This window comes from Ammospiza nelsoni, chromosome 12 (assembly GCF_027579445.1).
Source record: "Ammospiza nelsoni isolate bAmmNel1 chromosome 12, bAmmNel1.pri, whole genome shotgun sequence".
Lineage (NCBI taxonomy): Eukaryota > Metazoa > Chordata > Aves > Passeriformes > Passerellidae > Ammospiza > Ammospiza nelsoni.
Window position 1 is genome coordinate 1,841,177 of NC_080644.1, and position 27,432 is coordinate 1,868,608.

At 43.0% G+C, this 27,432-nt stretch overlaps 1 protein-coding gene across 2 annotated transcripts in view; it reads left to right on the plus strand.

Annotated features, from left to right (window-relative positions):
- The window catches only part of TSHZ2 (teashirt zinc finger homeobox 2), a 202,120-nt gene that overhangs the window by 110,735 nt on the left and 63,953 nt on the right, over positions 1 to 27,432 (plus strand). The window contains exon 2 of one of the 2 annotated variants that reach the window (XM_059481089.1): positions 17,136 to 20,214. In XM_059481089.1, the coding sequence (XP_059337072.1) occupies positions 17,136 to 20,206 (3,071 nt within the window). In that variant the 3' untranslated portion in view covers positions 20,207 to 20,214. Of the gene's footprint in view, positions 1 to 17,135; positions 21,156 to 27,432 lie in introns of those variants that run through there. The other variant, XM_059481088.1, reaches the window with a different exon arrangement.

Below are 27,432 nucleotides of genomic sequence, written 5' to 3' on the forward strand. Positions count from 1 at the left end.
GCTGGATATTGTCAAATAATTTTTACAATGTACTTTGACTTTGCTGCCAGCACAGGAGTGCTCATGTTTGTGAAGTCTTTAGATTTTCTGTACAGATATGTGCACTCGAAAATACTCATAATCACCTGAAGGACTGGGAAAGGAGAGGAAAAGGAGAGCTAAGGCCAGGCAGAGGGAAGAGTGGGAAGTATTTTGTGCAAATAAATAAAGGGAATTTATTATGATTGTTGTGCCTTCTAAAATAGGCCCTGTTGTGCATCCTCAGCTGTTCAAGTTGTTCCCTCTGGTAGAAGCTGCTTTCCTTAACCAACAAAAACCTGCTTAGTGCTGCTTGTCCTCTTTTGTTTTGTTTTTATAATTGAGTTTTGCCATGTGTGAAATCCCAATATTTTCTTGAAACCACGAGGATTAAATGCTTGACAAATTGGAAAGATTTGGGAAAGGCACCGGACTTGGAAAAGTTGGGAGTTCATTCCCTGGTGTTTTCTCTCACGTGAGCACATGAACTTTTTAGATCTGTGACTTTCTTTTGAAAAGATTAAGCACAGTGGGGAATGAGCATCTCTAGGCCTTTCTCTTCTCTCCATAGATTCTTTCATTTGGTATTTCATTTCTATGCATCTCTTTAGTCTCTTGGAATCTGCTTTTTTGAGGTTTCTCTCACTTCTTGTGCAATATTAGATGTATTGCCCTGTGCCAGCTCTGGCAGGGAAAGGTGGTGGCTGTGCTTTTGGGAAGGAAGTCATTCAGGGGCTGCTGATGTTTGCAGGTCGGGCATCCCTTCCTGTGAGAGGGCACGAGTGGCACCTTGAGCAATGATCTCTTCCTCAGGGAATTTGAGCTTTCTTCTCATCCCCACCAGGAATTTGGAAACCTCGGATGGATGTGCTTCCCTCGGAGCTCCAGCACCTTTGTGTCACAGAGCTATCCCGATATACAACCACGTTCCCCTTTTTCTGAACCCATCAGCAGATCTCCGGGAACAATCCCTGTATTTCTGGTGCGGCAGGGATAATAATAGCCCTTCCTTTGTTTTCTGCGGAGATTGGCATCTCTGCATCACAGCAGCGCCTCAAACAGCGCAGCTCTCACCTTGCGGGGCGGGGGCTCTGACAATGAGCTGAAATTAAGAACCGGCACAAAAAGGGAAAGCTGGGTGCTGAATACCGAGGAGGTTAGGAGCATGTTCGGTGGGTTTTGTTTCCAAGAGCACATCCCAGCCGTTCCCAGCGAGGTGAGCTCTCCTGGATGCGGCTGGAACTCGTGTTTGTGCTTTGCACGAGGCTCTGCCGCACCGAGGTGCCTACTTGGAGTTCGCTTTTTTAATTAAGGCTCTGTATTGTAACTAGTCAATGTACATTATTGGGAGAATGAATGTCAATGCCAGTGCTTTTTCTTTCTCTCCTTTATCTTTGTCAATGATTCAAAGACATGATTTATGGTTAGTCTCCGTCTTTCAGGATCATCCATCAAGCGCTGGTTTCACTACAGGGCTCCAAGTTGTAAATCATGCAGAAAGGCTGTCACTCATCTCATTTAACCCTTTACACACGGGGATGGAGGAGGCGGGCTCTGCCTCTCACAGCTGCAAGAAAGAGCAATAAAATGGCCATAAAATTGATGAAGTTAGACTAATCTACACCATTAATTGTTCCTTGTAATGCAATAATTATTATGAGGGACAATTAAAAAAACAGGCCATGACTCCACCCTCCAAGTTCATCCTGAGAACCTGGAGGACTCCATGGCTCAATAAAATGTGTCACATTTTTGTTTTCCCTTTTGAGCTCCTTTCAGATTTTTTAATGTCCATTACAGACATGAGCCGAGCTTCTCTTTAGAATCAATCACAAGCTACTTCTGACCATGACCTTGCAGCAGCTAAAGGAGTGCAAAAGCCCATTAGCAGCTGCTATTTTCAGCTGAAAATTAACAGTTCTTTTTCTTCTCTCTCCTTTTCCCCACTCCACCCCTCCCTTTTTTTCCCCCTCTTCTTCCTTTTTTTGGACAGGAAGACAGCAAGAAATGAAATGTGTAAGTGGCATGGGAGCCTCCACACTTAGCCTTGTCTCGCAGGCTTGAGGGCTGGTGACAGCTTTGGCCGAGAGCTGATGGCTCCTCCGTGCTGTCCCCGCCAGCCCTGGCCACTGCTCCCAGGTCACAGCTTCCAGACAATGCCTCCACCTGCTCCCAGCGCACAGCCAGGGAGACTGCCTTTAAATAATGAGGTGTCTTTCTTCTTTATCTTGCCGCTTTATTTATTTATTTTTGGGCTCCAAGTGTCGGAACTTGGTAATGGAGGGTTATTAATGAAAAATATACGTTTGGGGTCTATTTGTTTCGATTCTGCGGTGACTTGATGGCAATTTTAGCCCTGAATTATGTATGGCTCTGTTTTGCCTAGGCAAGCTGATACAAACAACAAATATAGTTAGAAAAAGATATATCAGTAAATAAACTGAAAGGTTGTAAAATATGAATGTTTATCATCCAGACGGTGCAGCTTCTCTTCTTTTTTACATGAACTCTACTTGAGATGGTATTTAGGAGCTTGGGACTTCTTCTATTGCAGCAATCTCTGCAGCTTGTCACGAAAACAAATGACACCAGAGGGAACCTTGTCTTACACTGTATTCTTTTGCATGAACCTCCGTCTTCTTAAGGTGCTCATAATTTAAATTTATATCCTGATTTATTGGAAGATAAGATTCTACCCTTCTTCCCTCACAGAGCTGTGCTCCTTTTAGCCCAGGCTCCTTCCCCTTCCCAGGGCTCTGCTCACCCAGCTCCAGGCAGGCAGGGAGGGCAGGATGGATCCCATTCCATCCCTCTGGAAGGGCACAGGAGCTGCTCCAGCCCATTCCTGCTGTAAAGGATAACACCTGCCACTGCTTCTGAGCCTTGGCAGCCCTGAATTTGCAAACAGGGACTTTTCTGCATCTCACACAGCACCAGGCTGTGAACTTGGGGGGAAACAAAGGGTAATTCAGTTGTCTGATGGTATCAAGAGAAACGTGCATCCTCCATCCAGGAGATCAATTCTGGTTTTTAAAGTATCACCCATTGCAAGTATCATGATAAATTAGCACTTGTTTTATTCTGGACTAAAGTCTCATCCCACAGGAATCTCCAAGAATTTCTACTGCTAAAATATAGCATAGAGGAAATTATAATTTTAGCATCTCTCTGCAGTCTTAATTAAGACTGTTCTTCTGATATAAAGCTGTGGTGTCTAATTACCAGAAAGCTGTCAGAAAGTAACTTTCAAAAAACCTGTGTCAAAAAAGAGTTGGGAAGACTGGAAATATTTATTTCCAGTTACGATTTTATGGTGCTGGTGGATTTTTTTTACATCTAACAGACAACATTACTTCCAATTCCTGTTTCTCAGTATTCCACCTCATGAGATAAATCCCAGTTCCAGCCCCTCTTCACTGAACAGTTCCTTTTTGTCCAGGTGACATTTGATAGGTTTTGCTTGAACGAACAGGGGAATGTTTCCTACCATTTTTTATCTTGTACCTTCACAAAGTACTTGAAGTTTTCGATTTCAGTGTATTCCACATCACAAAGCCCAAATCTGGCACAAATGTGCATTTTCCCCTTCTAGAGCAGCAGAACCTCTGCAGTGCAAAACTCCCAGCTAACCTGCAGAGGATCAGGAATCCTCTTGGAGATGCATTCCTGGGTTTTGTCCTGGAAAAGGCTGATATTCATGCCAAAATCTGCTCTTTTGCCTGGCAAGGAGTGGGCAGGGGCTCAGGTGTGCCTGGCAGAGCCCAGGAAGCTCAGCCAGGTGTGGTGACCTCTCCTTAGCCCAGGGACCAGCACTGAGCCCAGGGCTTGGGTTTTGTTCCCAGCTGAGAGTCCCTTTGCTGAGATTTGCATCAGCTGAAAAAACCCAACCTAGGAGAGGTAATATGATGAATGCTGACAGGTACATTTGCTACAATTGATTAAACACTTTTGCCATCCTTAGGATTTTCTTTCCCCGCCTGGTGCCTTGCAGAGAGGTGTGAGTGACTTTGTCACTGACATTAAACACTTGTATGTACTTGGAGCTGCAAAACGTTATCCCCAGAGTTTGTTTACTCGATCTGTATTTCCAATCAGTGCAGAAGGTTTACTAAAGCAGTTCATTACTGATTTATTTATGATGTATTTAGATAGCAAATATGGTTCTGTCAGCAGTTGCTGGCTAAACAGTGTTGACAGACATTAATAGCATATGGTATAGGAATGGAATTATGATCTTTAAGAGTCTTTGTGTCTCAACATACATTTACAGTTTGAATCTTTTCTTAGGTAGAGAGACAGAGAACTTCCAAGCAAGAAAACACTGTTTCTTTTTCTTTTTGTAACCTTTGGGGTTTGCTGGCGGTGACATTAAAATCTTCTGTGCCTGTTTAGCTGTTCAATTTAATGGAAGACAAATTCTCCCAAAGGTTTAATTTATTCTCACAAACTGAAATCACTGCATTCTCACCATGGGAAATGGCCTTAATTTTCCCAGCCTTCAGTATACATCAAGCATATAATTCATTTCTCCCCCCTCAATACTTCGCTCATTAGAAAACAAAGTTTTTGATATTTAAATGTTACATGGTTTAAGTTGAGAAGCAGATTTCAGCCCCGTAAAGTGCATTTGCAGACATGATTGCCTCCCTGACAGCAATGGGTTTATGCGGGGTGGAACAGAAAAACACTTGAATTTGTGACCTTTAATTGTCTGCTTCCTCCAGTGTTGCATGTGTCACATTCCCACATCAGCATTTTCACCAGTGTCGAGGAGAAAGGCAAAAAATGAGGAAGGAAGAGGAGACAGAGGTGAAACCACCTTGGGGCAGTTGATGCTGGTGGAGGAGGCTGAATTGTGTAGGGAAGAAGATGAATTTCATATGAGAGGTTGTCTCTGAATCACTTGAGGATGAACAAATTAGAAAATAATATTGGAAATCATCTTATCCTTTTTTTTATTTTTCACTGTTTCATTTCCAAAGTGGTGGGCAACACTCTGCCTTCCACAAATTTGAATTAATACCCTCAAAAATTATTTGCTGAAATTAATGGTTGGGCTCAATAACCATGGATGTTTTTTCCAACCTAAATCCTTCTTTGATTCTGATCTGTGGGTGCCCATCAGACAAAAAGAAACAGCACCAGGAACAAGAGAGAGCCAAGAAAAATAAAACATTGAGCCAATTCTTCCTCTCCCTAAATCCTTTTGCTTCAGGAGAGTTCAGCCAGTAAGAAATTCAGCTACTTTTACATGGAAAAGTTAATATATCCTTAGCATCTGAAAAATGAGTGTTTAAAGACTTGTTTAAAAGGGGCAGAGACTAAAACATGGTAAATTCCTAAATAATGGATTAAAAGCAGTTTCAGTCTTTCTGCAAGTTCTTCCTTTAAACGTGTTTTTATCTGTGCAACCCACTTCCATTTTGTGAGGGAACCGACTGCACGGAAGGAGCAGTATAATAAAAATAAAATAAAATAAAATAAAATTACAAAATTCTAAAATTCAGATACAGACTGGTCAAATTCCAGCTGTGCATTGGTGGATACAGCAATTAGCCCATGCAGACAAGGAGAGCTGGGAGTTGTTCAAGACAAACCTTGTGCAGGTATTGGCTTGTTCTAGGGCAGGCTTTGCCTTCATTTAAATTTTAGATTGATAAACACATTAAAAATGCATTTTCAAAGGTGTTATTGCTGGTAGAAAGAGAAAGAAATCCCGGCCAAAAGGCTTTGAAAGGGAAGTATTGTTTGGATTTGAACCTAGTGGATAAACTGAAAGTGTTTAGACAGTCTGTAATGAAGTGTTGTTGGCCTCTGGTCTGTAATAAATGCTTCAATTTTATAGCTCCAAATCAACTTTACCCATAAAATCCTAAGGGACTTTCTCTACTTAACAAATCAAGTAGGGCCTGGTGTCCACAGCCAGAGTATCCTCGTGTGTTGTCAGAAAGCTCTGCAGAGCTGCACTTGCACAGCTCCCACTGATAAAACCAGCAGAAATCACAAGATTTGCTTTCACATTATCAGCACTCAGTACAAAAGCTGTGCTAGATAAGGTGCAAGAGATTTTTTGTCATGAATAATCAGATTTTTGGTGGCAAATGGATTTTCCTGGTTTGAACCCAAGCCTCAATAAAATGATTGGGTGGGTTTCTGTTCAGGAGGTCCAGTTAGTGTGTGAGTCTTTTATTAGAACACTTCCCACTCTATTTCTTATTTCAGTTATTGCTCCAGGGGTCTGTTTAAAATCTGAGTGCAGATCCTGTGCCACATTCCCACAGAACAAACACAGTTGGAGCATGGATGGAAATGCAATGTCCAGAATTCCCCGTAATTTTCCTTGTCCCAGCCTCTCCCTGCATCTCTCAGAAAGCAGGCTGGGCTTTCTCTCTAATTCTCTCCAAAAACCCTGCTCTGCTCATCCTCCTGGTTCCCAGGAGAATTTTGAGGGAAAACCTTTCAGATTTCTGTGTTGCTGTGGAGGTTAAAGCCCTGCTCACGCTGAAGGGAACCCTCTCAGAGCGAGCTCTGCCCTGCACTGCTTTGATTGATTTATTTCCTGCTGCTTCTACTTTCACTGATCACTTTCTTATTACTTTCCCACTTCCATCCATTTCAGCTTTTCCTCCTTTTCCAGCCATTCCTTATGCCACCTGCTCCCACCTGATGGATTGGCTGCTCAAAGAGTTGATCCTGACCTGGCTTGGGCCCTTCCCCAGGAAATCAATGATGCCACACAGACAGAAAATGATGCCCCAATAAACACCCAGGCCCATTTGCTCCCCTGCCCAAGGGCAGACCTCCAGGGCTGGTGTCCCAGTTGAATGTTGATGAAATGGAGGAGGGAGAAATTAAAACAAAAATGGAGAAATTAGTTTTTTGTGTGGATTTAATCACTTGGAAATTCTGCACTTATCCTTGGATTACTACAACAATAATAACTGCATTTTAATTCTGTAAACATTTTTAAATAGCCCTTTTTAAATGGCTTTTTAAAAAATATATTTGGACTTGCCTGCAGCAGTAATTCATCATTCAAAGTCAGTATTCTGAGTAATTTGGTAGAGGTCAGATTGCCCTCTGCTGCGTTTCCTTCCAAGTCTGAGAGGCTCCAGAAAAAAAAAAAAAAAAGTGGGGCAATTAATGAAGTTTTGTATAAAATTTTGTTACTCTGCTATAGAGGTGGGTAGTAGAGAGTTGGGTCATAGCTAATCCATCCTTTCAGCTTTCAGGACTTCAGTCTGGATTTTTGATCACTGGAGTGTTTTGTGACCTCCTGCAGGCCTCAGATCCACTTCTGCTGGAAATAACAAATGGTTTTTTTGTACCCTCTGAGGTCCCTCTCTTCGGCAGTGGTGACATCATGGTACCTGTGCTGGACAAGTTGTTTCTGTCAGTAATGACCTCTCTGATTTCTGGGGTTTTTGCCCATAACTCAGAGTTGTTATTTCTTGCTGGGATTCAGGAAAAGCTGAGCCAGTGCAGCTGCAGTCTCCTGTTGTTGCTGCCTCTTTTTTCATGCTCTGTCCCAAGTGATAAATGTCAGATATCACTTAGGACAGGGCAGGAATGCAGACTGAGACTGGGGTGATTATGATCTGTAAATGATCTGTGCACTGGCCCTGGCTCTCAACCCTTCCTTGGATCATTTGAGACCCAATTTAAAAGAACACAGCTTCATATTTGGGTTTCTGTGATTTTTTTTTTCTTCCCTTGAAATTTCCATTATTTTATGAATCTTGATAGATACTTGGACACCGTGTTTATTTCCATATCAGTTGGACATTTTTCCTTTTGACATGGATTGATTTGTTTTGCACAAGTTTCTTTGCAGAGCAGAGCCAACAGTACTAAGTTTACTACTGAAAATTATTAGAATTCTTACTATTAAAAGGTCTTTATATCTGCAAGGAAACTGTGGGGCAGCATCTCAGAATTGGGTGGAAAGAGAGAGGAAAATGCTGGAGTGAATCAAAGCAGGGAGATTTTGGGGGAGGGAAGAATTTTACTCCACATTGGTAGAAGATTTTGGCAGGGCAGCGCTGCTGTTGGAGGCAGTAAATAACAAAAGAGCAAATAAATAAATCAAATAAATAAATGATGAAATAACAGAGGGAATAATAAACACGCAGTGTGTTTACATTGGCAAGCAAGAGGGTGATAGGAGCTGATTCCCCCTAATTCCAGACAAAACTGGTTTGAAGTTCGTGCTCCCAGAGCCACCTGAGGTTGTGCCTCTCAGAGAGAATATTTCAGGCAGGACCTTAAGAGCTTTTCCATTTTGAAAGGGATTTCAAAGGATCACAGGCTGAATTCTTCTCCCAGTTGCTGCAGCTTTGGCTCTGTTGGCTGCAACAAGACAGGAAAATCAGGATCAGCCCCTCTGTGTGCCCCTTGCCTGGCAGGAAATACCCAAATATCGTGGAGGTGAATGGAAATTGTCCATATTTTGTGTAAAATGCTGTTTTGGATGGCTTGTTTAGGTATCCCTCCTTCTGCAGAGGGGACAGCAGTGGTGTGATCCCTCTCTGCCCATGCAGCGCCTGCAGGAGGAGAAGCTTTGCTGCAGTGAAACTCAGTTTATTACCTGTGTTTGTTACCTGTGGCTCCGCTTTCCCCACAGCCCGGGCTGGCTTCTGGCTCTTGGCTGCTCTGTCTGCACGTCTGAAGGAGATGTTCTGACCTTTCTCATCTCTGACTGGTGTTGCAAAGATGGAGTGATGTAGAACAGAGATTTTGTGACAGAGTAATAATAAGAAAGAATCTGACTGCCAGTTGCTCATTACTGGATCTCTTTTAAATGCCAGAACCTTCTATGTTTGCCTTCAAACAACAGTGAGCACCTAAATCACCATAGTAAACAGATATAGAAAGAGACAGAAAGGTTAAAAGTGTACTCATAATCTCTTGCTTTTCCTCCTAAACATGTTTGATAGCAATATTGTTTCTTAAAAACAATATGACCTCATTTGTAAAGCAATATTCATGCTAAACTAGTCAGCTGTTAAATATACCCAGCACTGTGCATTATGATGAAGCTAAACCAGAATTTCAATTATTTTCTGGACACATTTAAAATTATAATACTTTACTGGGTTAGTGTTATAGTTCATCCAAATTACTCACAAAGTATCATATCAATCTCTTGCAAGTGCTTATTGCTTACATCTCTGGGAAGTTGGTGGAAGGAAGATGCTGTCGGGGCAATGACCTTCATGCTGCCTTAGTGCTCTGATGGTGATGTGGCTGTAAGTGCAGGCAAGCCTAATGGTCAAAAGTCAATGTTTGCTGGCCATCATATTTGTCACCAAAGAAGCAGGGTATTCATTTGGACCACCACATGCAGCAGGATGTTCCAGGAAGGAAAAAAAAGAGGGAAATCAGCCACTTGATGCTCTGTGCGTTCTTCCTTTAACACCGTGATCCCGGCAAGGGAAAAATCACACTTCAAAATTATTTGCAGTTTTTTATTGCCTGGAATGCAAGATCAAAACAAAGCAGGCAAATGAAGAAGACAGATTTCATTATACTCCCACTTTCTACTTATGTACCTTATCTAAAGAGATGTTGAGAGAGAAATGATGCTGCAGCATTTAACCAGCTCTGAGTAACCAGCACAGATTTATGAGAATTACTGGCAGGTCTGGCTTAAAGCAGATCTTACTGGAGCTGCACTGGAACTGAATATCCAAAAGCAAAATGCAAAAGCCCACTGCTCTTTAGACCAAGGTTATAGTAGTATGATTTTAAAACTTATTAAATATTATTAAAAGTAATATTAATATTTTCTAAAATCAAGTCAGAAGGTTCTGGGCAATCCTTTTTTGCAAGGGGCTCATCTTTATGCAGCATCTTCAGCTGGGCAGGAATTCTGAGCTTTAATAAAACATGGGGAAACGCTGCTGGCTCCATCTCTAACCATCAGTGGATCACCATGCTGAGTCCTCAGGAAACTCTGGATTTTCTGTAATTCCTACTGCTCTTACCCCAAAAGGGACAAAGGTTTAGGAGCTCTCTTGAGCTGGGTCTTAACTTCTCCATGAGCTCTGTTGGATTTAGCCAAGCTGGTCTGTTTTGAGTTGGCTTGGCCAAGCAATAATCAGCCTTTTCACAACAGTAATCAGATCATTTGTCTCTCCATTATATTATTGATCAGTTATTAACAAAAACAGCCATTTCCCAAGCTAAACCCCCAAACCCAGCTGTGAAGGGCTGGTTCTGCAAGCTCTTTGCACACTGAGTATAGCAATGAAGAGGAACATGATTCTGTGGATCTGTTCTTAGACTAAACCTTGGTTCTGTTTTTAGACTAAACCTTGTGCTTTCAGGGCTGAATTCTCCTCTCTGCCCAGGAGCCTCTCCAGGGAAATGTTGGTCGTTGATCTCTCAGGGTTTATTGTGTGTCCTGTGCTCTCCTCCACCTGCTCCAAGCCAGGCCCAGCTCTTTTCCAGGAGAATGTGCTGAACATGAGATAAGCCATGGATTCAATACAAACAAGCCAAAGATTTATTTTTATTTTTTTTTAGGATAACAAGCAAGTGTCCATAAACATAATCCTCATCTTCTTTCTATTTATAATTGTAGTTAATATAAATGTACTTCATTACTGGAGAGCAGTCTTCACGGCCATACAATAGCAAACAAATTCTTCAGAAGCATCTTTAATTATTCATTTGGCTGCACTATATTTTATGCTACTTTTCATAAATGTTAATCTTTATTATTGCCCTACCAGGAAAAAAAAGAAAGGAGGAAAGAAATACCTGTTATTAAATGACCTATCAGGCTGACATGGATAAATGTTGGTAGCTATTTAATTGTTTCCCATCTGCAGTTTTATACAGTTTCTATCAAACTGAAGGGTAATTTTTTTAGTAGCTGCTTATTTTAAATGTACAAAACCCTTGTGTGTAATTCCATTAGCTGCCCTACAGCATTGCAATCTACAGTTTCCCTGAGGCTGTTGTGAAATATTGATGAAATCCTTGCTTTTGTGGCTTCCTCTGATACACTAAACATTTGTCTGATGTTAGTTGAACTTGAATGGATCTGTTCAGAGTTATATCAGTAGTGACTTCAAAGGCTGTAAGGCTGTTACAGTTTTTTTTACAAACTGAAGTTTCAAAGCCTTACTATGTGGTACTTTAAAAAACAAAGTTCATATCAAATGAACCAAAGTGCTAGCAATACACTGGTAAGACTCATTACAATTTCAATTTCTATAGATATATATTTTTTTGTGATTCTGATTGGTAGCTCATGCCATTGAAAGAAATTTAGATTGGTACTTAGGGCAACCCAGGATAATGAAAGAAGGAAAACATAATTTGAAAGTTGGATTTTAAATGAAGTAATCTATAAATTTACAAAGCCACTCTGCTGTTTTCTACAACAATAAATAGGACACGAGAAAACAGAAGAAAGGCAAAGGGAGACAAAAGTTTCAGACTTCTCTTTTCATCAGCAAAGTGATTTACAGTGGTGCAATTAAAGTGACTAATGAGGAAAGCATATTTGCTGCTACTGCCTGCCTTGAGTTTTCCAGGCCATGCTGCATCTTGGAGAGCAGCCCTTGTGCCTGCCCCAGGAACTGAGTGGGGCTCACAGGGATGGGGACGTGTGGCTGTGTGACAAACCTCACCTGGTGTGTGACACCTGCCCCAAACCTCACCTGGTGTGTGACACCTGCCCCAAACCTCACCTGGTGTGTGACACCCACCCCAAACCTCACCTGGTGTGTGTGACACCCACCCCAAACCTCATCTGGTGTGTGACACCTGCCCCAAAGCTCACCTGGGGTGTGTGACACCTGTCCCAAACCTCACCTGGTGTGTGACACCCACCCCAAACCTCACCTGGTGTGTGACACCTGCCCCAAACCTCACCTGGGGTGTGACACCCACCCCAAACCTCACCTGTGGTGTGACACCTGCCCCAAACCTCACCTGGTGTGTGACACCTGTCCCAAACCTCACCTGGTGTGTGACACCCACCCCAAACCTCACCTGGTGTGTGACACCTGCCCCAAACCTCACCTGGGGTGTGACACCCACCCCAAACCTCACCTGTGGTGTGACACCTGCCCCAAACCTCACCTGGGGTGTGACACCTGCCCCAAACCTCACCTGGGGTGTGACACCCACCCCAAACCTCACCTGGGGTGTGACACCTGCCCCAAACCTCACCTGGGGTGTGACACCCACCCCAAACCTCACCTGGTGTGTGACACCTGCCCCAAACCTCACCTGGTGTGTGACACCTGCCCCAAACCTCACCTGGTGTGTGACACCCACCCCAAACCTCACCTGGTGTGTGACACCTGCCCCAAACCTCACCTGGTGTGTGACACCCACCCCAAACCTCACCTGGTGTGTGACAGCTGCCCCAAACCTCACCTGGGGTGTGACACCTGCCCCAAACCTCACCTGGGGTGTGACACCTGCCCCAAACCTCACCTGGGGTGTGTGACACCTGCCCCAAACCTCACCTGGGGTGTGTGACACCTGCCCCAAACCTCACCTGGGGTGTGACACCTGCCCCAAACCTCACCTGGGGTGTGACACCTGCCCCAAACCTCACCTGGGGTGTGACACCCACCCCAAACCTCACCTGGGGTGTGACACCTGCCCCAAACCTCGCCTGCTGAGGCCAGGACAGGAGTGTGGTGTGAGGGAGGGAGCTGGGGTGGTTGGGGCAAGGGGGTTGAGCTCTTTGCAGTCACAACATTCTTTAGGAGCATCTTAGTTGGAAATCCAATCTGGGGATCACCAATCACCATCAGCTGGTTGTAAAAATGGCATTGTCAGTTCCAGGAGTTTGTAGAAAACAACAAATATTTTTAACAAGAGGCAAATGATGACGCTCAGAGCTCTCGTGTGAGGAACTGGAGCTCCTGGCTCCAGCCATGGTGGAATCCTTTCCTGCAGCAGCCAGGACCTGGCATGGAATGGATTCAAACTGACTGAAAGGATGTCTTGCTGCTTTTTATTCAATAACTGCGCTGCAAACAATGTTATCCTTAAGGAAAAATATTCAAGAAAAACCTCCACAATAATTCCTTCCCTCCTCTGCACTCAGCTCAGCAGCTCACATCAGCTCCCCTCTCTTTTTGCTTGTATTGGTTTTTTTTCTGCTTTATTATTGTTTTTGAGTTTATGGGTCGCTCAGAAGCAGTTCCCTCCAGCCACTGATCATTTGGCTCATAACTGTGCAGGATGAAGTGTAAGGGACATAATCTGTTCTGGTTTGCTGCTAAGAGCCCACTGAAACTCGGGGGTGTTTTGCCTTCTTAACCAGTAGGAAATTGGATATTTAATAGAAAACTTTATAATACAACTCTAATTAAAGAACAACAAAATGAAAGCCCCAAATAGCTTCATTTCAGCATTGTATATAAATAATAGTTATGGCTTCATGGAATTGCCTTTGTGTGTTAGGATTCAGGCAGAGTGGAAGCTACTCTTTTCCTTGCTCCTGCAGAAGCTGCTCCTGTCCTCCTGCAGTGGAGGGTGGTGGGTGTTCCTTCTCCTACTTTGCAAGAGGCAGGAATTCATGCCTCGGTATCAGCTGCTGTAACTACTTGAACAACGAATTTCTAGGGGAAAAAAACCTCGAAGGAGTATTGGGAAAAATCCCTCCTTTGAGGTGCCAAGTTGTTTTGGGTACAAAATTCATCACCATGGTGGTGATCCACGCTGAGCCACTGCAAACTGAGAGTGGGTGTGATGGTAAATAGTAACAGCAACAAAAGCTGCAAAAAATGCCCCATTATTTAAATTAATGAACTGGCCTCCCAGCAAAGAGACAACTGAGCATCTTCAGCCTTTTCTGAGGATGTCCAAAACCTTCTTCAGGCTGCAGCTGGCTTTGGAACTAAAACTGAATACCAGGACTTTCAGGCCAGGTGACAGAAATGTCCCTTTGTCCCTTCCATCCATCATTCAGAGCCAGGTGCTCTCTGGGCCTCTCAAGAATCTTTCCCTGTGTTTTCTTTCCACCTTGGAGAACTTAACAGGAAGTTATTTTTGTAGTACAGAAATTTTGAACATAGCCTTAAAAACTCTGAAATTCTATAATTCACTCTGTTATGGCAAATTTCATATTTTGAGAGTTCTTTCCATAGAATTCCATTGCTTTTCTAAAGTGTTCCATTGGTTTTAATCCCAATAAATTCCAAAATGTCTTTGATAAAGAGTTATGCAGTGGAGTAGGGAACTATTTTTCCCCCAGCTGCCCATTTCTCTCTTCAGTTGATTTTCAGATGGCATGAAACTGTAGCTCTGAACTCCTACAAAGAGCCAGGTTAAGATTTGTCTGTGGGTGCTTAATGCAGTTCGACATCTTGGAGAAGGAGGAATGAGAAGTGGTCATTATCCATTATCTGCTTGGAACCTTTCAGAGAAAGAAACAGCTTCTGCCAAACACAAAAAGATGTTTGAGCTGAAGCCAGACAAGGAGGAAACAAGATCACCTTCTAGCACTGTGAGATTGCTTTCCTGATGATATTGTTTCAAGGAAAACTGGAATGTGTGTATGGCTGAAGAAGTGCAGGTGGTGCCATGGGTTTTACATGGATTAGCAGAGTTGTTCTGGACAATGATTCACTGTCCCTTCTCTTGGCAGAAAATAAATTTTCCAGTCTTGGAAAGAAACATGTATATATATGTACATGTGTTTTAATAAATGTTTCTCTACATGGAAAAAGAGCAAATTTGAGTAAAAATAGTATCCGCTGGTGGAAAAGTTAACAGTGAGAATGAACACTTTTGACAAAAAGCTGTATTGACACTCCCCAGTTCAGGTCAGGAGTGATGGATAACGTGGTGCCACTCCCAGGGTAGTCCTGGATGTCAGTGCTGGATTCACCTCCTGGGGGCCTGGCTTGGTGCTCTCTGCAGGGAAAGGTCCCAGCTCCAAGGGTGGGTTTAAACCCAGTTTTGCAGGTGTATTAACTGGACCTGGTTTATTTTAGCTCCTCTGTGGAAATATTCCAGAAATGACTAAGAAAATGTCCTTTTTGAAGAGTGAGGAACCAGCTGTTTATTGCAGCTCTCATCCTAGAGAAGGATTCTGAGGTTGCCATGAATCCAATCACAAAGACACAGAGAGGAATTAAGAAACCAAATAATTTGGAATTATATTTTTTGTTATTATCCATATTATTATCCTTACTGATGTCATGATTTTTACATACACTATCTTGAGGTAAATCAGCACTAAACAAAGTGGCATTTCCATTTAGGAAGCCAAAAACTGCTTCCATTCAATGCTTTAAAGCTCCTGAGTTTTGTCAATTCTTAATGATAGTGACATTTCAGTCTCCCACTTCTTCAGGACTGCACTTTTCCCATCTTACATCTGCCTGGGCCTGTTTAATTTGGGTGGGAAAAATTCTCATCTAGGAAAGGGAGGAAAAATTCATCCAGTTACCGAGTTTGGATTTCTCTCATATTATTTCTTCCCTGTAACACAGTTACACATGAGAATCTCAGAGGTTTGGAATGTCAGAATAAGCCTGGGGGAGAACTGGTGGGAAGAGAACAGGTCACTCAACAATTTATTACATGGACATCAGTGTGACGTGCAAAATTTATGCTTCTTATTACAGACTCTGCATTTAAAGCATGTGGGTGTACAGATATAAGACACTCTTTACTTCTAAAATAAATAATGCAAAGTCCACTTAAATTAATGTTATTTCTGTTAACCAGCTCCATCCCTTCATGTCCAATGAAATCTTACTAAAAAGCCCTGTTGGAAGAACACGAGCATCTCTTGTAGCCGAGGTTGTCTTGCAGAACTGGTCTCCACTGTCCTTAAAATGCCCACAGCAATTTAAATCATTTACATAAACAGAAATGCTTTTACAGGGAGGACACTGAAATGTGTTTTTAAAGCTGCCCAAACCCCTAAACCATTAAAACAGATGTGACTGATGGTTTTGTGAAATTTTGATGGCGCTTTCTGCACAGAGTCACAGAATCCAGCGCTACCCCTGCCATGGGTGACACTTTCTGCTCTCCCAGGCTGCTCCAAGCCCCATCCAGCCTGGCCTTGGGCGCTTCCAGGGATCCAGGGCAGCCACAGCTGCTCTGGGCACCTGTGCCAGTGTGTGCCCACCCTCACAGGGCAGAATTTCTTCCATATATCCCAGCCAAACATCCTCTCTGTCAGTTTGAAGCCATTCCTGCTTGTGTGTCACTACAGCTCCTGATGGAGAATCCCTCTCTGCCTTCCCTGTAGAGCCTCTGGAGATTCTGGAACTGGTTATTTCTCCCACTTACGTGAGATTGTGTCAGTATCTTACACAGACACCAAAAAAAAAAAAAAGAGAATTCCTCAGCACAAGTTACTCTTCTGTAAAGGTTATAGTAAACATGTCAATGCCTAATTAAGCAGCAAATTTTATCCATATTGTGGGGGATGTGCAGCTGTCTGGTACTTCTGCTTTTCCTAGAGAAGGACAAAGGATCTTGTGAGGAATAAATGACTGTATGTACCTTCCAAAGGAAAACTTAACTGAAGCACAATTTGCTTTTATGGTACACAGTACATTACTTTTATAAAAGAAGGGTTTCACTTATGCCTATTAACACTTTCAGATGTTGTATTTTGACATACAAATTATTTGTGTACATCCTAAAGTGTATTTTTAGGTGATCAAGTGGCAAAAGGTTACTGTACCTAGATGATGCTCTGAACCAGGAAGATTATGGCACTTATTTTTCTTCTCTTCCTTGCAAATTCAACCCCTTCTCTCACTGAGGCTAAAAACAATTTCATAGAATTGAAGCTTTTAGTATAAACTTTAAATTCTTACATATGAATTTTCCAACTGTCCCATTACAGGACAGTTAGAATTATACTCCCATGACAGGAAAATTATTAACTCGGGATCTCTAGCAGTTATAAAGAATTATGTTCATCTGCCAACAAAATGCAGCAATCTTCCCAAAAAGGAGACATCATTTGACTTTTTTCACTTCCAGAACTAACAGAAAATATAGTTATAGATTAAAACAAAATCCAGTAAAGAAAATACATAGTGAAAGCAGAAAAGTGGAACTGAAACATTCTCCTTTAACAGGTTATTTCATATATTGACATTACATTTCAGGTTACGTCCAAGAGGAAGATTTAAAGGAAGAGGAAGATATAAAGGAGGAGGAAGAAGATGACGATGACAACAACTCCACTGCTCAGCTGCAGAGCAGCAATGACACTGGCACGGATGAGGAGCACGAAGTGGGTCCTGAGCAGAAAGGAAACTTCAGTTTCCAGAATTCCCCTGTCAGTCACATATCCAACCAGGATGCGGAGAACGAGTCACTGCTGAGTGACAGTAGTGACCATGTGGCAGATATCAAAAGCATCTGCTCCAGGGAGCCCCAGGACCCCAAAAGCAGTGCCCACCCCAAAGCCCAGAGTGAAGCACACGATTGCATGGATAAAATGACAGCAGTCTATGCCAACATCCTGTCGGACTCTTACTGGACAGGCTTGGGGCTGGGTTTCAAGTTGTCCAACTCTGAAAAGAAGAGTTGCGACAACAGGAACGGAGGGAACAAAGCTGATTTTGATTGGCACCAAGACGCACTGTCCAAAAGCTTGCAGCAGAATTTACCTTCCAGGCCTGTCTCCAAGCCCAACCTGTTCAGCTCAGTGCAGCTCTACAGGCAGAGCAGCAAAATGTGCGGGACTGTGTTCACGGGCGCCAGCCGGTTCCGCTGCCGGCAGTGCAGCGCTGCCTACGACACCCTGGTAGAGCTCACGGTCCACATGAACGAGACAGGCCACTACCAGGATGACAACCACAAAAAGGACAAGCACAGACCTACCAGCTACTCCAAGCCCCGGAAAAGGGCCTTCCAGGACATGGACAAGGAAGATGCACAAAAAGTTCTGAAGTGTATGTTCTGTGGTGACTCTTTTGATTCCCTTCAAGATCTGAGTGTTCATATGATAAAAACAAAACATTACCAAAAAGTGCCTTTGAAGGAGCCGGTACCAACCATTTCTTCAAAAATGGTCACTCCAGCCAAGAAACGTGTGTTTGATGTGAACAGGCCTTGCTCCCCCGACTCCACGACAGGGTCTTTCTCAGACACCTTCTCTCCCCAGAAGAACGCGAACCTGCAGCTCTCCTCCAACAACCGCTACGGGTACCAGAACGGGGCCAGCTACACCTGGCAGTTCGAGGCCTGCAAATCCCAGATTTTGAAGTGTATGGAATGTGGAAGCTCCCATGATACCTTGCAGCAGCTCACAACCCACATGATGGTCACTGGCCATTTCTTGAAGGTCACGAGCTCAGCTTCAAAGAAAGGAAAGCAACTTGTTCTGGATCCTTTGGCTGTGGAAAAAATGCAATCGCTGTCTGAAGCACCAGCCAGTGACAGCCCCGTTCCAAAATCAACCAGTAAATCATCTGCAGAATGCATCGGCCCTGCCTCTGAACTTAAAAAAGAAAGTAAAAAAGATAAAGCTGATGATGCGAACAAAGATGAGAAAGCAATGAAAACTGAGGAGTACGAAGACACTCTTCAGAAACCCCTGGATCCCACAATGAAATATCAGTACCTCCGAGAAGAAGATTTAGAAGATGGTTCAAAGGGTGGTGGGGACATTTTAAAGTCCTTGGAGAACACTGTCACGACAGCCATCAATAAAGCTCAGAACGGAGCTCCCAGCTGGAGTGCATATCCCAGCATCCACGCAGCTTACCAGCTCTCTGAGGCAGCCAAGCCGTCCCTGCCTGTGGGATCCCAGGTGCTCCAAATCAGGCCAACCATGACCAATAAATTGAGGCCCATAGCACCCAAGTGGAAGGTGATGCCTCTGGTCCCTATCTCAGCAAACGTGAGCCAGTGCACTCAAGTGAAGAAGGAGGCTGAGGACAAGGAGGAGGTGCATAAGGACTATGCTAAGGAGAGTGTCCAGGCTGAGCCAGCCTCGCTCAGCCAGAGTGAGAGGGAACCTCCCCTCAAAGCTGAAGCCTCTGCAGAGCCAAAAAAGACAGAACCAAGTCCCTTGAAAGAAGAAGACAAAATTAAAGAGGACAGTGGAAAAGAAAAGCCAGTCCTCAAGGAGCCACCGGCAGCTTCTCTCAGTAATGGTTGTGCCACTGCCAACCATTCCTCAGAGCTGCCCTGTGTGAACCCCCTGAGCGCACTGCAGTCCGTCCTGAACAATCACCTGGGCAAAGCCACTGAGCCCTTACAGCCTCAATCCAGCTGCAGCCCCAGCTCTAGCACAATTTCCATGTTCCACAAACCCAATCTAAACATGATGGAGAAGCCAGTTTTATCTCCCGCTCCAACCCCACCAAAGCCTGCAAGCGTATCCAGGCACTATTTGTTTGAAAACAATGATCAGCCTATTGACCTGACCAAATCCAAAGGCAAGAAAGCTGAGTCAGCTCAAGCACAATCTTGTACTTCTCCACCTCAGAAGCACGCTCTGTCTGACATCGCCGACATGGTCAAAGTTCTTCCCAAAGCTACCACACCAAAACCTGCTGCATCCTCAAGGATCCCGTCCATGAAGTTGGAAATAGATGTCCGACGCTTCGAGGACGTCTCCACGGAAGTCTCCACTCTGCATAAAAGGAAGGGCAGGCAGTCAAACTGGAACCCTCAGCATCTGCTCATTTTGCAAGCTCAGTTTGCTTCCAGCCTCTTCCAGACATCTGAAGGTAAATATTTATTATCAGATCTAGGCCCACAAGAGCGCATGCAGATTTCCAAATTCACTGGACTGTCGATGACCACCATCAGCCACTGGTTGGCAAATGTCAAGTATCAACTTAGGAAAACCGGAGGAACAAAGTTTTTGAAAAACATGGACAAAGGACATCCAGTCTTTTATTGCAGCGACTGTGCATCTCAGTTCCGAACCCCCTCTACTTACATTAGCCACTTAGAATCCCACCTAGGTTTCCAAATGAAAGACATGAACAGGCTGGCTGTGGAGCAGCAAACCAAGGTAGAGCAAGAAATCTCCAGAGTTTCAGTTCAAAGGTCTCCTGAAACAATAGCTGGAGAAGAGGACACAGACTCTAAGTTCAAATGTAAGTTGTGCTGTCGGACATTTGCGAGCAAACATGCAGTGAAACTTCATCTAAGCAAAACACACAGCAAGTCACCAGAACACCATTCACAATTTGTAGCAGAAGTGGATGAAGAATAACTCTTAAGGTATGCATGCTCTATAGTGAGTTTTCATTTCAGCATTTCCAGGAGGCTCCGTCAGGCTCTGTGCTTTGGTAAAAGTAGGAAAAGAGTATAAAATGCATCGTGTATGCTGCGCCGCTCCTCCCCCGCATGCACACATCCATTTTATAACGTTTTCAGGAAGAGAGCTTGGTCAATGCAAACCCACACTGCCCTAGAGAGAAATGTTGCTGCTCGTTATTTGCAAAATAGCTGTTTGCCCATTTCTCTTTTGTTCCTAAGAATAAATCATTTCACGTCCACTGCACTTTGGTGTGGAATGCAAGAACTAAGTGCTGCTCTTTGCAGTGAGAATGGAAAAAAGCAGATAAAGAGCACTGAAACCCAAAAGGTTATTACCTCACTCAGTGCTAGCAGACCAATAAATCTGATTTGGATGGGGAAAAAGAAGAAAATTCAAAAGTCAAATTAGCAAAATCTCAATTATTCCAAGTTTCTCATAATCTCAAACACAGCCTTGAGAATCTACAAATAGCTCTGAAAAGTTCCTATGGAGAAGTTCAGTTATTCTTCTGTTGATATTTGGATGTTCAGTTTTGTAAAATATTTTAATATTTTACACTTACTTAAACACTTGCTACTGTGAGTGGCCTTTTTTGTCACATCATTTTAACCTCTCTCTCCATCATTCCTTTTTTAATCTTTAAGATGTTTGATTATATTTTGCTTCGTGTTGGTGGAAGTCAATCCATAAACATCACTGACTTCAGTGCAAGTTCTCGTATAACCTGGGGGAGCTACTGCTTAATTGAGATTTTTTACAAGCTTAATATTTCCAAGACCTGTTAGTAGGATACTGCTGCGTTAGTGTTGCTATTTTTTTGCTGCAAGATACACCAGTTGCCACAACCAATGTTTATAACATGTAATGTAATATTCAGATGCCACACCATTTTTGCATTTTTAATTTTACTTGATTCACAAACCTGAATATTCTTGATTGAAATAAATATGCAGAACATCAACTAAAAGTCCAAATAGAAGTTTTTTGTTCTAACCAGTTTTTTTTTCCAGGAGGGTTCTGTTTAGTTGTTCCCAGCAATTCCTCCAGCAGACTCAGGCTCTGCTTGTGTTCACAGAACAACCATGTGCAGATCCAGGTTTTCTCCAAGGTGTTCATTACTGAATAACATTCAGAAAATGAATTTGTCAGATGGTGAAAATTAAAGATGTGCTGTGAGTTGTCACTGATGCCACCTTGGCTTTGTGGCCATCCTCTGGCTGATTGAGAGGATGGGGTTCAGTCCCCATTTGGGGGAAGATTTCCCATTTGTTTGCTGCAAATATTCATGTTTTTAGGAAACACTTTCTGCTGCCAAAGCCAGCGTGAGGGCTCTGTGTCACTTAAGCTCCATTAAAAATGCTACTTTTGAATAATTTAAACCACTGATCAAGGGGTTACTTTGGGCTGGTACTGTAAGCTATTGCCATGGAGTATAATGTCAGTGTTCAAGTGCAGTAAGATTTAAGTTTTGCATACATCTTGTACTTGCTGTCTGCATTGGAGGAGATTTATGCTTCCTGCATATTTTAGCCAGCAAAATTCCATCTCACTCCTGAGGGGTTTGTTTTCTAAATAGGGATAATACCCTAAAGTATCTATTTGGGCACTTTAACCCAACATTAGAGTGTTGCTTGTTTTCCTGGCCACTCCAAATCAACACCCCCAGAGACTGGGTAGGGATAAACATCCCATACTTTGTTTCCTTCCCCACCAAATGATTATTAAGACTCTGCCATTCATAGTTTTCACACAAGAGATATCAGAGCAAACCAATAATTTGGGGACTATCAAACAAAAGCTATCTGCCAGATATATTAATACAACAGTTATTTTGGCACATTCATGGCTTAATGTGTGACAAATGTTTCAGATTTGGTCTTGAAAGCACTGTGTTATTACTCAGAGGCAAACCAAACACCCACCTTTGTAAACACGTTAGTGTTGCTGAGGATTGGAGGAACAAATACAAAAGGGGAGAAAAAAAATCTTCAAGGGGAAAAAAAAGAGTGGTTTCTGCATTATAATAACCTGCACGGAGACATATTATTCAGGTGATGTGTAACTACATAAATAAGGGACTGTCCTTCCTGCCTCTGGATGCCGAGAAATTGCTGTCCTCGTAATACTCATCCATTTCTAATTTATATCAAGATGCAGGTTGTATCTTACCTTTGAAAAAATATATTTAAATTGCAATGACAGAGTGATGGCACTGTTATCTGGAGCTATAATTTCAGTTGGTATGCATGATAGCACAAATTGTCTGAAATGATGGGGTATTTGGGATGGCATTGTAAAGATTTTATTACAGTTTTGGAGCCGAAAGCCTCCCTGAAGTTCTGACGAGGTTGGGAGTGGGGAGGCCTGAGTTTATTCATATGAATTCTTCAGAAATCTGCAAGGATACTAAATCAAATAACAGGGATTTTCAGAGTTTACTTACTCTTACCATGTTATTTTTAAGATCCAGTATACATTTGAATAATAACAGAGGAGAGCAGAGTATTTAGAAAGGAGAAATATAAAGCTGAGACTCTTAAAACACACACATGCATTTATGTTTCCTTCTTGCAGGCAATATTGCAGTGAAATAGGCATAAAAATAGAGACTATAGATTGAAATAAATGGAAAAAAAACAGTGGAAAGAATACTTGAAGTATAGAGATACATAAAGTACTTTATATTTCAATGGCATTTACTAGTAGAGGTTATATTGTCAAATGTTAGCTATCATTAAAAATATAAATGAATAATCTAGGTTAGTACTGTAGAAAAATGTGTTATGGGTATAGATTTATTTTTAAGACCTCTGTGAGGCTGTTTATAAGAAATTTGCTATGAATTCTTCTTAAATGTAAAAAGATATATATATCTCTTTTATAGTCACCTTTGGTGTTTTCCTGAATTCGTCTAAGTGATATGGGTTTAGTAATATAAAGTAAGATTATGTGTAATATACAACAATCAGACATCTCTATTCTCTTTCATTTAACCCACTTCAAATTTGTTTTTATTGCTATTCTTCATAGAAAACCCATGAACATTAGGAAACATGGCTTTAATTAGAAGTAATTTGTATGTTGACTTGTACCTTGAAGAACATTTGTTCATTTCTTCAACTGAATTAGAATTTTTATGTTGTTCTGAGGAAAAAGGCAAGGCAGAATTGTATTTCTCACTTTAGAGCCAGGTGGGATTGGCTTGGAACTGGTCGCTAACTGAGGCTCTCTGTGGCCTTGGCTGCAAATTTTGATAGAAATAAATCTCCATAAAGTCAAATTACCCAACCTTACTGGGGAGATTTCTGTTTCAAAAGACCCTGATAAGTGAACAGGCAGCTACCTGAGATGAACTAATTTGAAAGTAAGGCTGTGCAAAACAAAAAAAAAAAGTCATAATGATAAACAGTTTTTCTCTCTGTTTCCTCCTTTGTCTTTTTTAACCATCAAGTTTAAAGCTTCTGCGGCGCTTTTTTTTCTACTTTATAGGAGACAACTGACATTCTGTGGTAAATGGAAGAAAGAGCAGAGCAGAACTGAAAATCCTCTAATGCACTGACACTAACTTGCCCTCTATTGTTGAAAATGAGCAGGCAATCATGATTGTTCATCAAATGGCTCCTAATGCAGTTAAAGCATTCAGCTATAATTTCTCCTTGCATTTATAATTACTGTCATAGACTGCACACCTCAGTGAGCAGATTAAAGCTATAAACTATTTAGCCGTAGCTTTAAGATGAGGAACTTGATTTGTCTGGCAGCAGTTATTTGTTAGAGAGCTTGACACTTCACATAAAAATGACTCAACTTGATGAAGAACAATGCAGTTTAAGCAATGCAGTGATTTTAAATCAGTCATTATACCACGCCCTGTAAGAATTGCAAAGCAATTTGTTAAATGATATATAGGACATGTAGATAACTGTATGTGTTAAGTATACCAAAATAGAAGATTTTTTTCTTCTCTGGATTTTATTTTCTCATCCCTCTCAAGCAGGAGGAGCTGCTCTGATCATGTTCCACTCTTAGCCACTATGGCTGTTACATGGTCAAGGACAATTGTGTGAATCAGTGGTACAAAATTCTATTTTAGGGAATTTAGCTTGCTCTTCAACTTTCATTTCTTCTTAGCAACAAATATTAGAAGCTGAGAGATCCTTCCAGGAGAATCAGACATGCTGGGATGTGCCTGCCTGCAGTGGTGTCACCACAATTTTGTGAGCAGAATTTACCAAGGGTTCTGCTCCCCGTGTCATCAGCCAAAAAAAGAGGATTCATCCCGTGGAAGTCTTGATAATTCCATTCAAATGGCATTCTCCTGACAATGTCTTTTTGGAAAATGATGGTTCTCAATGGAAAAAAAAGTCTGTGGGGAAGTTCCATTTTAAAATAGATTTTTTTTAGGATAAACTGGGTAAAATCGAATGAGAGGAGACAGAGCTAGGAAAAGAAACAGCTTGGCCTTTTTCCTGAAGCAAAATCCTGCTGAAGCAAGGAACTCCCTCCAAACCATCAGCCCTCCCTTAAAATAATCCTGTCCTGCTGAAGCCTCAGTTCTCTTAATCCTTTGAAATTTATTACTGTTTACCTGAAGTGGTAGATCCAGATTTATTTTTTTAATTGAACATTTTTTCTTGGATAGCATTTTTTCAATCTAGCCATCATCCTTGTAAACCCAATATTGGTGTGTTCTTGACCTCCCTGAGAGCAGAGCCAGGCCAGATGATCCATCAGGCCATGGCAGCACCGGTGGATCTGTGCAGATTTCCTGGCTTTTTAGGAAGTTTTTACAGGTTTTACAGGTTGCTATTAAGATCAGTATTATTTACCATTGCATTTGAGCTTCCAGCCTGCTGGGTCAACCCACATTGTTCCTGGGCTCTGTACAAACACATTGCATGTGGCAGTTCCCAGGCAGGAACTCCTCTGCTCACAAAGAAACAGCAACTTTGGAGCAGATTTTAACTGACCTTGAACAGTGCCAGCCTCCTCCAGCATTCACTATTCATAAGGACATCAAAATCTTGCCTTCTCCTTGCTGTGCCTGATATTATTAAATGCTACAGCCTTCATAATCTATAGCAGAACATTTCTACCAGGTGAGATTTCAAAGGAAGGGTACCTGAGCCTTATTTATATATTTTACACCTCGGCAATGGGATCACAAAGATCAATAACAAAAGGAAAAGACATGAACAGTATCCAGCCTTCCAAAGTACCTTTCAATAAAAATAATGTAATTTAGCAGGATGATCACTCAGTGCAAATATGATGGAGCACAGATGGAAAATGAGGAAAATTATAGATACAGCTTTATGGGAGGAGGAAAGGAGGAAGAGATTTTTCACTATTTATTGGGATAATGAACAGATAATTCATGATTATTAAGCTGTAGTCTTCAGGCCTCATTCTGCTGTCTCTTCCCACCTCAGTTTGGAGCTGGGTGTGTTTGTGCACCCAGGCAGGGTCTGTGGAGAGGAGGGATCAGGCCTTTCACTGGCTTCCACAGAAATGCAAGCAGCATTTGCAGCTGCCTGCCAGAGGGGGGACAGGGTGGGACACACCGAGCACAGAGCCCTGGCTTCCATGGGACTGTGGTTCTTCTCCAAGAGCATCTCACCCTCCACAGGGCGTCCAGCTGGGATAACACCAAACACAACACCAGGCAGCAAATCCCAGCCCTGAGAGAGCCCAAGGGCTGATCCTCACCCTGCTGCCTCCCCTGCCTGGAGAATCCTGGGGCCGAGCCCTCCAAGGTGTGAGGGGCAGGAGAGGTCTCCTGCCAGAGGGATCCTGTGTGCTCCCGTTCCCTGGATGGACAGACAGACAGATAGGCTGTGGGAAATGGCTCTGTGTGCTCCCGTTCCCTGGATGGACAGACAGACAGGCTGTGGGAAATGGCTCTGTGTGCTCCCGTTCCCTGGATGGACAGACAGACAGACAGGCTGTGGGAAATGGCTCTGTGTGCTCCCGTTCCCTGGATGGACAGACAGACAGACAGGCTGTGGGAAATGGCTCTGTGTGCTCCCGTTCCCTGGATGGACAGACAGACAGATAGGCTGTGGGAAATGGCTCTGTGTGCTCCCGTTCCCTGGATGGACAGACAGACAGACAGGCTGTGGGGAATGGCTCTGTGTGCTCCCGTTCCCTGGATGGACAGACAGACTGGCAGGTTGTGGGGAATGGCTCTGTGTGCTCCCATTCTTTGGATGGACAGACACACAGGCTGTGGGAATGGCTCTGTGTGCTCCCATTCCATGGGTGGACAGACAGACAGACAGACAGACAGTGGGAATGGCTCTGTGAGCTCCCATTCCCTAGATGGACAGACAGACAGGTTGTGGGAATGGCTCTGTGTGCTCCCATTCTTTGGATGGACAGACAGACCGACAGGCTGTGGGGAATGGCTCTGTGAGCTCCCATTCTTTGGATGGACAGACAGACAGGTTGTGGGGAATGGCTCTGTGTGCTCCCATTCCATGGATGGACAGACAGACAGACAGACAGACAGACAGTGGGAATGGCAGATCACCCAGGAGGGGCACACACCGGGAGTGGCTGCAGTGAGGAAGGAGGGACACACGGGGCCACGAGGGAGCTTGTCCATCGCAGTGAATTTACACAATCCCTTTATTAAAAGCAAACAGCTCCTCCTCCCCTCCAAAATCCCTCCCTGGCAGCACTCGGCTCTTCTGCCGGGGGTCAGCCCAAGCAGGAGGGGGAGGGGGCCATGGGGAGTGGAGGAGGTTGTCATGTCTAATGAATACCCTGAATGTATCAAGATATATATTTTTTTCATTTCAGAAAAGGTTCCATTAAGAGGGAGACAGCCCTAACATGTGCTTTGGCCCCTCATCAGATTTATGAGTATTTGCTCTGCTCTTTAATAGGAAACTCTGCAGCAACTGCCACCTTGCCTGCTCTCCCTGAGATACACAGTGGCTTCTCGGGGAAATGCACTTCATTATTAATGTGAATTTGTACGTTTTTATGACACTGCTTGGGGGAAGGGGCAGGCAGAGATTTCCTGGTGATATATGCTCATTTCTAACCATTTATTGTCCCAGACAATCGAAGAACAATGATAAACATTGTTTCAGAAAGAGGAGGGTGCTGCAGTGACATTTTTGAAAGGAAAGGAGAGGTGGCTGGAGTGGCTTTGATGTGGCTGTTCCCCT